General features: G+C 45.8%; 1 protein-coding gene across 2 annotated transcripts in view; it reads right to left on the reverse strand.

Annotated features, from left to right (window-relative positions):
* Positions 1 to 2,163: 2,163 nt before the first annotated feature.
* The window catches only part of ift80 (intraflagellar transport 80 homolog (Chlamydomonas)), an 87,555-nt gene continuing 77,282 nt past the window's right edge, over positions 2,164 to 12,436 (reverse strand). For both annotated transcript variants that reach the window (XM_024014515.2, XM_024014514.2), the window contains exons 8-17: positions 11,651 to 11,844; positions 10,513 to 10,676; positions 10,166 to 10,230; positions 8,576 to 8,711; positions 7,798 to 7,945; positions 7,424 to 7,595; positions 3,157 to 3,246; positions 2,864 to 3,036; positions 2,632 to 2,755; positions 2,164 to 2,474 (exon numbers count right to left, since the gene is read on the reverse strand). In XM_024014515.2, coding sequence (XP_023870283.1) covers positions 2,364 to 2,474; positions 2,632 to 2,755; positions 2,864 to 3,036; positions 3,157 to 3,246; positions 7,424 to 7,595; positions 7,798 to 7,945; positions 8,576 to 8,711; positions 10,166 to 10,230; positions 10,513 to 10,676; positions 11,651 to 11,844 — 1,377 coding nt within the window. In that variant the 3' untranslated portion in view covers positions 2,164 to 2,363. The remainder of the gene's footprint in view (positions 2,475 to 2,631; positions 2,756 to 2,863; positions 3,037 to 3,156; positions 3,247 to 7,423; positions 7,596 to 7,797; positions 7,946 to 8,575; positions 8,712 to 10,165; positions 10,231 to 10,512; positions 10,677 to 11,650; positions 11,845 to 12,436) is intronic.

Raw genomic sequence — 12,436 nt, forward strand, 5'->3', positions numbered from 1 at the left:
ACAGCAGTAAATAAAGAGGCTGACAGCTGGAGCTGCAGACTGAGATAGCCGATYCACAGTAGGCTGGGCGAGAACATTTATCATTAGTCTTTCTGTGGAACAGTGGGCCGTTGAGATACACCAACCCTCCAAGAAACCAATCACGTAAGCTAACTGGTTTATCTGAAGTGCATAAGAGTGGATAAGCAATGAGAAACTAAAGGATACTCGTTAGGAGTTTGGGTTATAGGAGTGATGTCAGCACACTTGTACTGTATGTTAAATACTGTATGCGCTTCAGCCAGACTTCCTTGTCTCAATAATTCCATCACCTTCAACAGGGATTCTGGCCATGACCGTTATGGATCACCATAATGGGAAAGCTAGTTTGTCTGACTGTAGTGTAATCCTGTACCGTCCAGACAGGGCCTATTGTGTTGGACACATGGATTTCCTTCACAGAGGAAATTGATGGATACACACAAAAAAGCATTACATCCACTGATGTATGGATGGAGGGAATGACACAAGATGCAGACACATTACACATCGCAGTATGTTTTAGTGACAGAATACAGATATGGTATTACTGGAATTTGTGATTTAACAGTAGAGATCATATTTTTGCATCTTTGGCTCTGAGGCACTCGCTCTCTCTCTGCAGTGGAGGCAGACTCTACAAGTCCTCTGCACTCAGGCTGTGGGTTCAGGGGCCTAGGGCACGCTCCAATCCTCTAGAATTTCCAGCTTTAATGTTTAATCAAATGGAGTAAAACTCAAAAATTCTGCATTTTGAGGAGTCCCTCGATGGGGATCTGAATACAATAACGAGACAGGTTGCTGAGATGACTGGCTGCCACCATATTTAACTTAGTGGCACCAGTGCCCGTGGAGTACTGGTTAGAGTACATTGCTCTGGCTTGAGGTAAAAGTATTGTGTAGTTGTGTCCACAATCATAAGTATTGAAATGTTTGGGATGTTTTGGAAACCCAGACCCAGACCATTTTTATGGGGTGTTTATTACAGCCCAACCTGAAAGTGAGAAAAATAGACAATATACAGTAATTCTGTGTATCTAACAACAGATTATGCCAATGGAACAGTTATTCAATGCCTTAGTGGGTAAAAAAAGCAGAGAAACCAAGGCCAGATCAATGTGCATTAAGCTCCTGATAAATCCTACATTATGCTCCGTCAGTGTCTGAGCTTGAGTAGTAGCAGCTTGGTTTGGACATGGAGTTTTCAAGTCCGTGTGTGACTGTGTGTGTGTTTTAGGTCTGTATGTATTTGTTGAAGTGTCTGTGTGTGTGTTTTACCTGTGTGCTGTGTGTCTGATCATACTTGTGTAAGAGTTCAGGGAAGATGTGTGCATTCTGGTGGTCACGCATGTGAAACCTGACTCCTGGCTGATACAGAGTGCTGCTCCTCTTGGGTCAGAGATGACTGGAGAGCTTCCACACTACCACTGACATCATAGCTACCCGTCCCCCTCTCTGGAACTTTACTTGAGACAAGAACGGCCTGACTGCAGTTAACTGGGGAAGGATGGAGGGAGGTCATTCTAGCCTGCACTTATGATAATACCTGAGTGACCAGGGATTTATAGCATGGAAAAACAGAGAGAGAGAACAAGAGGACATGAAGAGAAGGGGGTGTCAGAGAGGCTGAAYTTAATGATTCAGTCTTGCTCTGTAATAGTGTACGACAAGTAGCCCTAGACTGCTCCTCTACTGCGCCCATTAGCCACCATTCTGTATCCATCAGGAATACTGGGAGTGCCGGGGTCCAGACCAGAGTGACAGGAATCCATCCTGCTGCTCCTGGCGTCCCTGCTGGGGCGGTGTTTGAGTGCGCACGCGTTGGGGTAGAGTGGCGCGCGTTGGGGTAGAGTGGCGCGCGTTGGGGTAGAGTGCGCGCGCTGCGGTAGAGTGTGTGTTGGGAGTGGAGATAGATAGGGTGTAATGGCATAATGATGGGCTGGACCTCTGTTAGCGGAGGAAGCTGCTTGACAAGTAGTGTCACACCGCCAGAGAATATGCGTTAAAGCTGTAATACTTAATATGAACACACAAACACACACTACACATCTATGATTACTAGTTAAAACGGACTGGGCTGGGGCTGACTGCATTGAATTGAAATAGCAGTTGAGGAGATAGAAATATGTCAGGAGAGTTGACCGATCTGATAAATATGTATTTATTAAACGTCTACATATGTACATTCTCAAGAGAATAAGGCATGTAAGTTAATTGAAGAAAAGAAATATCGATATAAAAAAACACAAACACAAAAATAACACTAACCATGTTTGATAAATGACCATTTGAAAATATTATGTACATTTGGTCCCTGGATGAAGTCAGAGGTGTAGGGTTGAGGGTCAACGTCGGGAGGCCAGGCTGCTCCTGACAGAGGTGGTGGCAGCCTTCTCTCTCTCCTTAACCAGCTCCATCTCTACCTTTGCCTGGATCTTCTCCCAGTCCACCTCCACCTGATGGAGAGAGATTAGAGAAGTGGGTCAGTCTAATGAGGCATAGTATGATAGAAAGGGCACATTCCCTCTTGTAACAAAATACTGTCTGGTTTCGAAGAGAAGAAGTCTTTACTGCTGCTCAGTGGTCACTATATCAAAAGCAATGACATCATACCCCGTCAGCGTACTGCATGAACCTCTTGTTGGTCTCTTTCTTGCTAAAGTCCTGCAGGAACTTGAGTCTGTAGGCCAGCACTGTGTCCACATGGGTCTTATGTTTTACTGCCAGCTCCAACGCCCTGAGGGCAGATGACGCATATGTAAGTATACATAGACAGACAGGCAGAAAGACAAGTCAGACAGATATTCAGAGTCACAGACAGACAGACATTCAGAGACAGACAGACCTGTCCCAGTTGTAGAGGTTGATGTGGACCTGTATGGTTTGGTAGACCAGGCCAGCCTGTAGCAGAGTGGCCTCAGCCTCCTGGACATGACCACTGAACAGTAACATGTGGGCCACTGAAGATTCCTTAGACGGCAGATCCTTTATAGAGTTAATATACTGCACCTTATCCACCTGGAGAGAGCGACAGAGGGGAGAGAAATATGGAAAAACAGAATTACATTTACTTCCATTCCTGTACACATGTGGAGGAGAAAAGGAAAGAGAGTGAGATTTGAGTGATTGATGGATTACCTCTCCAATGGCAGCGTAGGCCACCTCTGCTGTCGTCAACTCCCTATTGGCCATTGCCATGCCAGCGAGACACGCCCACAGTGACTGGTCCTATAGGAACGGAGACAGACATTAAGAAAATAGGAAATTACATTTGCCATACACACATTGTCTTAGCATAAATAAACACGAGCACACACACTTGCCTGGTAAAATAAGGGTTTCAATATATTTTAAAAAGTGCCATGGAGCAAGGGTATATGGGGGGGTGGGGTGGAACTGCTGTTCAGCCTGACAGTCTGGTGGTGGCGCCGGGGCGTAGCGTGTGGCCCAGCCCTGACCACAGGCCCTGCATAGCGGGGCTAGTCTAGCCCTGCTCCCCTAGGTCATTAAAGGGACAGGGCACAGAGAGAGGAGGGCTGTGTGTTATTAGAGAGACGGGAGGGACATTGCACTGGCGTCTCTACAGGGACACTCTTCCCATTACCAGTCTGCTCATCCTCACAACACAGGCCTCGTTAGTGTCACTCTGCAGGGCACAGAACACACTCACACACACCCTGTAATCTGACTTCCGTGTGTGATTCTGATATTATACTCATTCAGGGCACGCAGATGTACTTAGACGCACACACGCACACAGACGTAATGTTACTCCCATTCACTCTTACAGTCACACTCAACAGTATCGTTGAAAGCAAAGCCCAGAACAACATCCTCATGCATCCTGTCATCTCATCTGAATCCTTCATTAAAACAAACAACATGGGTCATAAAACCGTGAAGACAACAACAACGAAATCATCCTTTGCTAAAGCCACTAAATGCTGGTCAGAGAGAGATGGGCCAGTTTCCTCCAATCAGAGGAGCGATGTGGTCCATTGTGGTGTTGGCTCACTGTTAGAGCCTGCCTGGGGATTTAGTCACACTGCTGGGCTGCCCATGTTTGTGTGACTGTGTACAGCATGGTTGTTTGTGTACAGGCCTATCATCAGCATGTGTGTATCTGTGTGTGTGTTTAAGCATGTGTGCATGCTTGTGTCAATCTTTACGCGAGTGTGTGTGTGTGTGTGCGTATACGCGTGTCTGTTAACAACAATTCAGTGCCATGAAAGTATCCACAACGGGCTAATCCTCCATACCTGGCTAACAGGATTTCCCCACAAAACTCCTCCCACTCCGGGAAAAACCACACGGCCACGAAAGACCAAACCCTTACCAGAAATGGGGGGAGGAAGGAGGAGGGGTGGCTATTAAAAGGGGTGACGCTCCTTCTTCCATACAGTGCCTTCAGGAAGTTCACACCCCTTGACTTTTTCCACATTTTGTTGTGTTACAACCTGAATTTAAAATGGATTAAACATTTAGATKTTGTGTCACTGGCCTGCACACAATATCCCATAATGTCAAAGTGGAATTATGTTTTTAGACATTTTTACAAATGTATAAAAAATTTAAAGTTGAAATGTCTTGACCCAATAAGTATTCAACCCTTTGTTATGGCAACCCTAAATAAGTTCAGGAGTAAAAATGTGCTTAACAAGTCACATAATAAGTTTCATGGACTCTGTGTACAATAATAGTGTTCAACATGATTTCTGAATGACTACCTCATCTCCGTACCTCACACATACAGATACTTGTAAGGTCCCTCAGTCAAGCAGTGAATTTCAAACACAGATTCAACCACAAAGACCAAGGATGTTTTCCAATGCCTCGCAAAGGGCACCTATTGGTAGATGGGTAAAARTAAACAAAAGCAGACATTAAATATCCCTTTGATCATGGTGAAGTTACTCATTACACTTTGGATGTTGTGTCAATACACCCAGTCACTACACAGATACAGGTGTCCTTCCTATCTCAGTTGCCAGAGAGGAAGGAAACCGCTCAGGGATTTCACCATGAGGCCAATTGTGACTTTAAAACAGTTACAGAGTTTAATGGCTGTGATAGGATACAACTGAGGATGGATCAACAACATTGTAGTTACTCCACAATACTAACCTAATTGACAGAGTGAAAAGAAGGAAGCCTGTACAGAATAAAAATATTTCAAAACATGCATCCCGTTTGCAACAAGGTACTAAATTAAAACTGCAAAAAATGTGACAAAGAAATGAACTTTAAATTCTGAATACAAAGCGTTATTTGGGGCAAATTCAATACAACTCATCACTGAGTACCACTCTTCACATTTTTAAGCATAGTGATGTTATGGGTTACGGCAAGGTCTAGAGAGTTTTTTTTTAGGATAAAAAGAAACGCAATAGAGCTAATCACAGGCAAATTCCTAGACGAAACTTGGTTCAGTCTGCTTTCCATCAGATACTGGGAGACAAATTCACCTTTCAGCAAGACAATAACCTAAAACACAAGGCCAAATATACACTGGAGCTGCTTACCAAGACAAAACAATGTTCCTGAGTGGCCTAGTTACAGTTGACTTAAATCAGCATGAAAAGCTTTTCAAGGCAAGACTTGAAAATGGGTGACCAGCAACGATCAACAACCAACTTGACAGAATTTGAAGAATTTCAAAAATAATAATTTGAAAATATTGTAGAATCCAGAAATGCAAAGCTCTACGAGACTTAYCCAGAAAGACTCACATCTGTAATCACTGCCAAAGTTGATTGTAACATGTACTGGCTCAGTGGTGTGAATACTTATGTAAATGAGATATTTATGCTTTTCATTTTCAATAAATTTGCACACAACAAAAAAACACTTTGCCATTCTGGGATATTGTGTGTAGATTGGTGAGAAAAACAAAACAATTACATACATTTTTAATTCAGGATGTAACAACAAAATGTGGAATAAGTTAAGGGGTATGAATACTTTCTGAAGGTACTGCATTTACCCACTTCACCCCCTCTCCCCTCCCCTGTCCCCTCTAGCCATCCTTCTCCAGGGTTGTGGTTATTGCATCATAACCCATGCAGCGCACACTGTGAAGGCTCTCACTGGGGTTGGGGTTCAGGGATTGGCTGCGTGTGTTTGTGTGTGTGTGTGTGTGTGTGTGTGTGTGTGTGTGTGTTGGGGAGGTTAAATACGGTAAATGGTGTCACCCAAGCTAATTAGAAACTAATTAAAAGCTGCTGGTCGTGTCTCGTTAAAGCTCCACTCCAGTGGCTCCGTCATGGACCCTTCACCATGCCAAGGCCCAGGGCTGCAGGACACGTCATTTACAAACACATACACCATCTTACAGACAAACACACACCAACCAGAAAGTAAACACACATGGGCAGTGGGCACACACACACACTCATGGCACGCACACAGGCATCAACCCCAACCAACAAACACCCACTGAAGGACTAAGTTCTCTTGAAGTATCCAGTCAATATCTTCATGTGTGTATATGGTCCATACAGTATACGGTGGAGTAGTTAGCAGATGAGGGGAGAAACCAGAACTAAAGTAAGGGATAGGAGGAAGAGGAAGAAGACGAGGAGATTGACAAAGACGAGAACAGGGGTAAAAGGGAACGTGGAAAGATGTAAATGAACGAGAGACTCACCTCTTCCTCAGAGGTCTAGTACACAGAGACTCAGTGAGGGGGTGCGAGACACCAACAGAGGAACATCACGGACAAAGACATGAAACAATCAGACAGACATGAGTACAGAAATTTGACACACCGACACTGAGACAAGACATTGAGACAAACACACACACACCCCACTGTCAAAGAGTGGCAGTGAGTTCCCACGCTGACTGTTGTTCCCACGCTATAGTGGGGGGAAGCCATAAGGTCTATCAGAACACTAGAACCCTGGAGGAATCCCATTCAATATTCCTTCAGGCCCCTAACCCCCCTATCACCAACCCCCCAGGACCCAGACCTGTGGCACCCCCAGCCTGTGGCCCCTCTCGGGGCTGAGTGTTTCCCCTGGGACCCGGGCTCTGGTTCTCTGGTCCCTCTGGCCCTGCACTGCTCTGCTGCAGCCCACAATGTGCTAGCAATTACAGGCCGCTAATTACACCATTTATTCTAAATAACTGGCTTTAAGAGAAGGGCTCAGGGCACAGAGCAGCCCCCTCTCCTGGGTAGGGTAGGGGCAGGGCCAGGGAGACAGCAGGCCTGGTGTTACACATTGCTTGACACTGGCATATTCCAGACCATTATTCCATTTTCAGCATAATGTAAAGAGTTTTTTAAGATGTGTTTTGTACAATATTTGGAGTTGAATATGATGTGTGCTCTGTGCTACACAGGACCAGGGAGTCACCAGGGAATGTCCCCTATCAGTTGGCACTCCTGTCAGGTGTGTGTTACCTTGGCAAAGCGGCAGAGGCGCAGTGCGTCCTCCCAGCGAGAGGAGGCGCTGTACTCGTGCAGCAGGGCAGGGTAGGGAGACACGCTGCTGTACACCAACGAGCCGTCACCGCGACGCACCGTCACCTGGGTCCCCACGTAGTTCAGGATGTGGGGCGCACGGCTGAACTCACTGTGGAGGGGGACAGATACACATATAAACACATTCTGTACAGACAACCACTGAGCCTGAGGGCAGCCACTCAGGAATCTCTTCAGTGATTCATCAACGGCTTTTATACAACATGAACACATCTGACATGAAGACGATCCATAACCTTTTATTTCCGATAATGGGGAACTGTTTTCTGTGTGCGTGTTTGCGTGCACATTACCTGGCGTCCTTCATGTAGAGTGTTTTAGGCAGCAGGTCCTTGTCAGTGAAGACAGCACTGGGATAGTACCACACGGTGAACTGTGTGTCCTGAATACCACACAGGATGTTAGCAGAGTCGTTCCAGGCCATAGTGTGGACCATAGTACCTATAGGACAGAATAGTCCTATAGTCGTCATTGACCTTGCGTAGGCTTAAACACTGGTATACACTGATTTATAAGGCCATATTGGGTAAAATAATTTTATCTCTGTTCTTTTTTAGTCAGGTCAGTAAATAAATACATTTTAAAATGTGATGATCTAGTTTCGTTGGTGGAGTTTAAACACTTGATCGATGTATATATCATAGAAGAGTGTAATTGTTTTTAGGCCAGCTGTTTTTAGTCAAGATGTTTGTGTTTTTAATGTAATATGTAATTGTTGTACTGCATGTGTGTTTATAGCTTTGCTTAATGTTGTGTTAGTGTATGTAAGTTGTTTTGTCTGAAACGTTGTTCCCCCTGCTGCTATTGGACCAGGTCTCTCTTGGAAAAGTGATATTATCTCAATGAGAAAAAAMCTGTATAAATGAAGGTAAAATAAAAAATAAAAATAGAGACAGACGACACTCAGAATAACTAACTATAACCTCTAACACATGGTGTGTAGACCATAGTGCATGTGGGTTATGGTAAGAAAGATGACGTTATCTATCTGGTAGGCTTTAGGTGCTTAACAACACAAAGCAGTTTGAAATCTATTCCCCCCCTCCCGTTCTCCCCTTCCCTCTCTCCTACCTATCTTGCAGATGTTGTGTTCTCTGTTGATGCGATGCACAGCGGTCAGGTACAGGTCACGGTTCTTGTCTATGACCGCGATCTTCCTATCGCTGGACGGGCCACACTGGTCCAGAGCTATCTCCACCACCTCCATCTGGAACACACGCACGGACACACACACACACGGACACACACGCACGGACACACACACACACGGAAACACACGCACGGACACACACACACAACATCGGAAACAACACACACGGACACACACGCACACGGACACACACGCACACGGACCACAACGCACGGACACACACACACAACGGAAACCAACGCACGGACACACCACACATACATGGTGAAATGGGAGGCAGAAAGTTGTGTGGGAGAGACCTGGTTCACATTGACAGGGCTAACTGAACCAGCAGTGTCAAACCCCACCAGTCCCCATAACACATACACTTACAATATTGTCTTTTGATACACATCCTTCTCAACACATGATCACCCATATCACAAGCCCTCTCCTCTCCTCCTCCACACTCTCTAGTCCTCAGTACTGCCCTGAGTACACAGCCACAGGAGACTAGGGGGAACAATTGAGCCCAGATCAGAGGGAAGAGACTCAACTCTAGAGAAGATGTGGAGGAAAGAGGTAAGAGGGCGAGAGGAGCCAGGAGGGAGAAATGGGGAGGCAAGGGGGGGTGCCAGCAGTCTGACCCCACAGCTCCTGGCCCACACTCCCCAACAGGAGTGTGTGTGTGTGTGACTGTGTGTGTGTGTGACTGTGTGCGCGTGGTGTGACTGTGTGCGTGCGTGTGATGTGTGCGTGCGTGTGTGACTGTGGTGCGTGTGTGCTGTGTGCGTGTGTGACTGTGCCGCGTGCGTGTGTGTGTGTGCGTGTGTGTGTGTGGACTGTGTGCGGTGTGTGACTGTGTGCGTGCGTGTGTGACCCTGTGTGTGTGTGTGACTGTGTGCGTGTGTGACTGTGTGACTGTGTGTGTGTGTGTGTCAGAGCCAGCTGGCTTCAGTGCAGTGCTCCTCTGTCTTGGAGCTGTGGAGTGCTGGCAGAGACAGCCATGCTGACAAACAGTAACTACTGATCCTGGCTACTTCTCCTCCTTTTCTCTCTCTCTAATTCACTCCCTCTCTCTTTATCCCTTTCAATCCTATTCTCACTCCATAACCCTCCCCCTTTTTCTCCATCCTCCATCTCTTTCTCACACACATGCACTCACTCCAGTTTCCTCACAATCTGTACGTGTCCCTCTTAACTATCAAGTTTCTTGTTTTTTCCTCAACACCATTAATTCTTCTCTCTGCCTTCTCTCCTTGGCTCCCTGACCTTTTCACCCTGGCCTGTTGGTGTCGCTGGAAACCACCACACTTACTCTCACACTGTCCCACAGCTACCCTGAGGCACAGATCTAGGATCAGCTTACCCTCCCCCAATCCTAACAGGTTGCTCAATGTAACAGTGCGGATGAAGACGTAGACACGTGGAGATATACACAGTCGTCTCAGGTCGGTGTGTGCACACTAACAGGAGAGTGTGGTGTGTGCTGTGACTGACTGTTGGTGTGTGTTCGTTGGTGAATCACCCACCTTGTGAGTCAGGGGCTTCCCGTCACCCAGGGCTTTCCCCGTCAGGGCATCAAACAGGAAGATGACTGGAGAAAAAGAAGAGAGGGAGGGGAGGAAGGAGAGAGAGAGAGTATGATTACAAACAGTCATTGTTACAGTACTGCTAAAGTCATTTCCCCAGCTTTTTATCTCCTGGTGAAGTGTAATCCTCTTGTTGACAAAGTGCTCCTGATGTTTCAATGTGTTTAACGGCTGTAAATGTCATTGAGGGAAGAGGCCAAGCGCAAATCTCTCCCCGCTGTATGGACAATGAAGTTTGGTATTGTATTGTGGTAGTGAAGGGACAGCTCGACTGGCGTTCCACTCACCCTTCTCATCGCTCTTGTCCCGGATGGCGATGGTGTCGTTGCTAAGGGAAACGGACTGGGCGTTGAGGATGTCCGTTCTCATGCCGGGGAATCTGGGCGTGGAGATGAGACGGCCCTCGTAGGAGAACACATACACCCCCGTCCCATCCACCAACAGGAAGTGTCTGAGGAAGGAGCCAAAATAAAGAGGAGAAGGGGAGAGATGGAGAGATAAAGATGAGGGGGAGTGATAGAAAGCAGGTTTAGGGACAGAGAGGGGTGATAGAAGCAGGAGGGAGCAACAAAGAGGAGAGTGGGAATGGTAGAGGAGAGGAGAACATAACAAACTGCAAGATGGAGCCAAGATAATACAAAATGCAATGACTCACTTCTCTGAACAGGGAACAAAAGACACCACCAAAATTCACTGGGAATACATTACATAGCATGAAAAAACAATACTCAGAGCCACAGCCCCATACTACTTGTCAGACATACAGAACAGATACTATATAGTCGTTGTTGGGGTGGGATTGGAGTGGGGTGTGGGTGGTCCATGTGTGTCTTTTGACCATGTCTTTGTACTCCTCGTGTCTTACTCATTGTTAGAAAACGGTTTGGTCCAAATCGGATGTTATGTACTATATTTATTTAATATTATATGAATCCTATAAATTAAAATGGCCAATTTGGGTGCAATAAATKATCTTAATTTCTCAGAGATCAAATTATATTTCAACAAAATCATGTTGCATCTTATCTGTTTCTAACAGAAACAATTTCAGAACAATCTGAGATGGTGGGAGTTGAAATCCTCTTTATTTTGCTTTGTGGAACTACTCATTAGAGAGAATGATAGATGTCTCTCTCTCTCTGTTTCCCACTGCAGTCAGACTTCCTCAGTCAGACCTGCTCTGGCAATGGCACACACAGTTCTCGCAAACGCAYACACACACACAGTTCTCGCAAACACAAACGCGCACACACACACAGAGAGTGTTTGGCAGGAGAAAGAAGGGGAGGGAATGAAAAGGACAGGGGGTCCAGAGATAGGCACAGCAGAGAGATCGGCGCAACAGGGATAGATGAGATGGGAAAAAACTAAGAGAGGGAGGAGGGACATAACGAGATCGAGACAGAAGGATAAAGAGAGACTTACTTCTCAGCCTGTACAATGAGGCTGACAGTCCCCTCCTTCAGGTCAAAGATGAGAGGGGTGTTCCAGTTCGTAGCACTGTAGACGTAGCACTGGAGAGAGGTGGTGACCACTAGGTGACCGTGGGCCAGAGAGGCTTTGATGACCCGGTCCCTGAACTCCAGAACATCCCCCGCATCATTCACCACGTTCCTCACCTGGGTGATGAATAGAGAGAGAGAGAGACAGAGACAGAGAGAGGGAGAGGGACTGTTTAGGAACACACACACAGACATACACACAGACATACAGATGTAGCTCAGATCTTGACATGCATAAACACATACAGACATTGAGTAACAAATCATTTGAAATAATAACAAACAAATTGTAACAAACAGACTATAGCATACACACACAGGACATGTTTTCTGAGACACTCATCGATGTATAGTAGGCATGGATGCACTCACGTAAACTCAAGAGTGTATTTACTGTTGATATATACAAGGAATCAGCCCATGTCTAAGCATAGGACAGGAGGGGACAGAAATGCCTGGTGTGTATACATATGTGCCTTCCTACTTTTTTCACCTGTTAGGATAAACAAAATGTCTTCCACATTTCCCTGTGAATGAATGAATGAATGGAATATGGTTTTCCACCAGCAGGTAAAAGGTGTGGTGGGTATTTATTTAAGGGTTTAAACATCATCCTTCTTTAACCCCCACTAACAACCCAAATTTACTCGAACCAATATTCCATTCATCATTCATTACAGGGTAAATGTGAAGAACATTTTGTTTATAG

This window comes from Salvelinus sp. IW2-2015, linkage group LG22, assembly GCF_002910315.2.
Source record: "Salvelinus sp. IW2-2015 linkage group LG22, ASM291031v2, whole genome shotgun sequence".
NCBI classification, from domain to species: Eukaryota; Metazoa; Chordata; class Actinopteri; order Salmoniformes; family Salmonidae; genus Salvelinus; species Salvelinus sp. IW2-2015.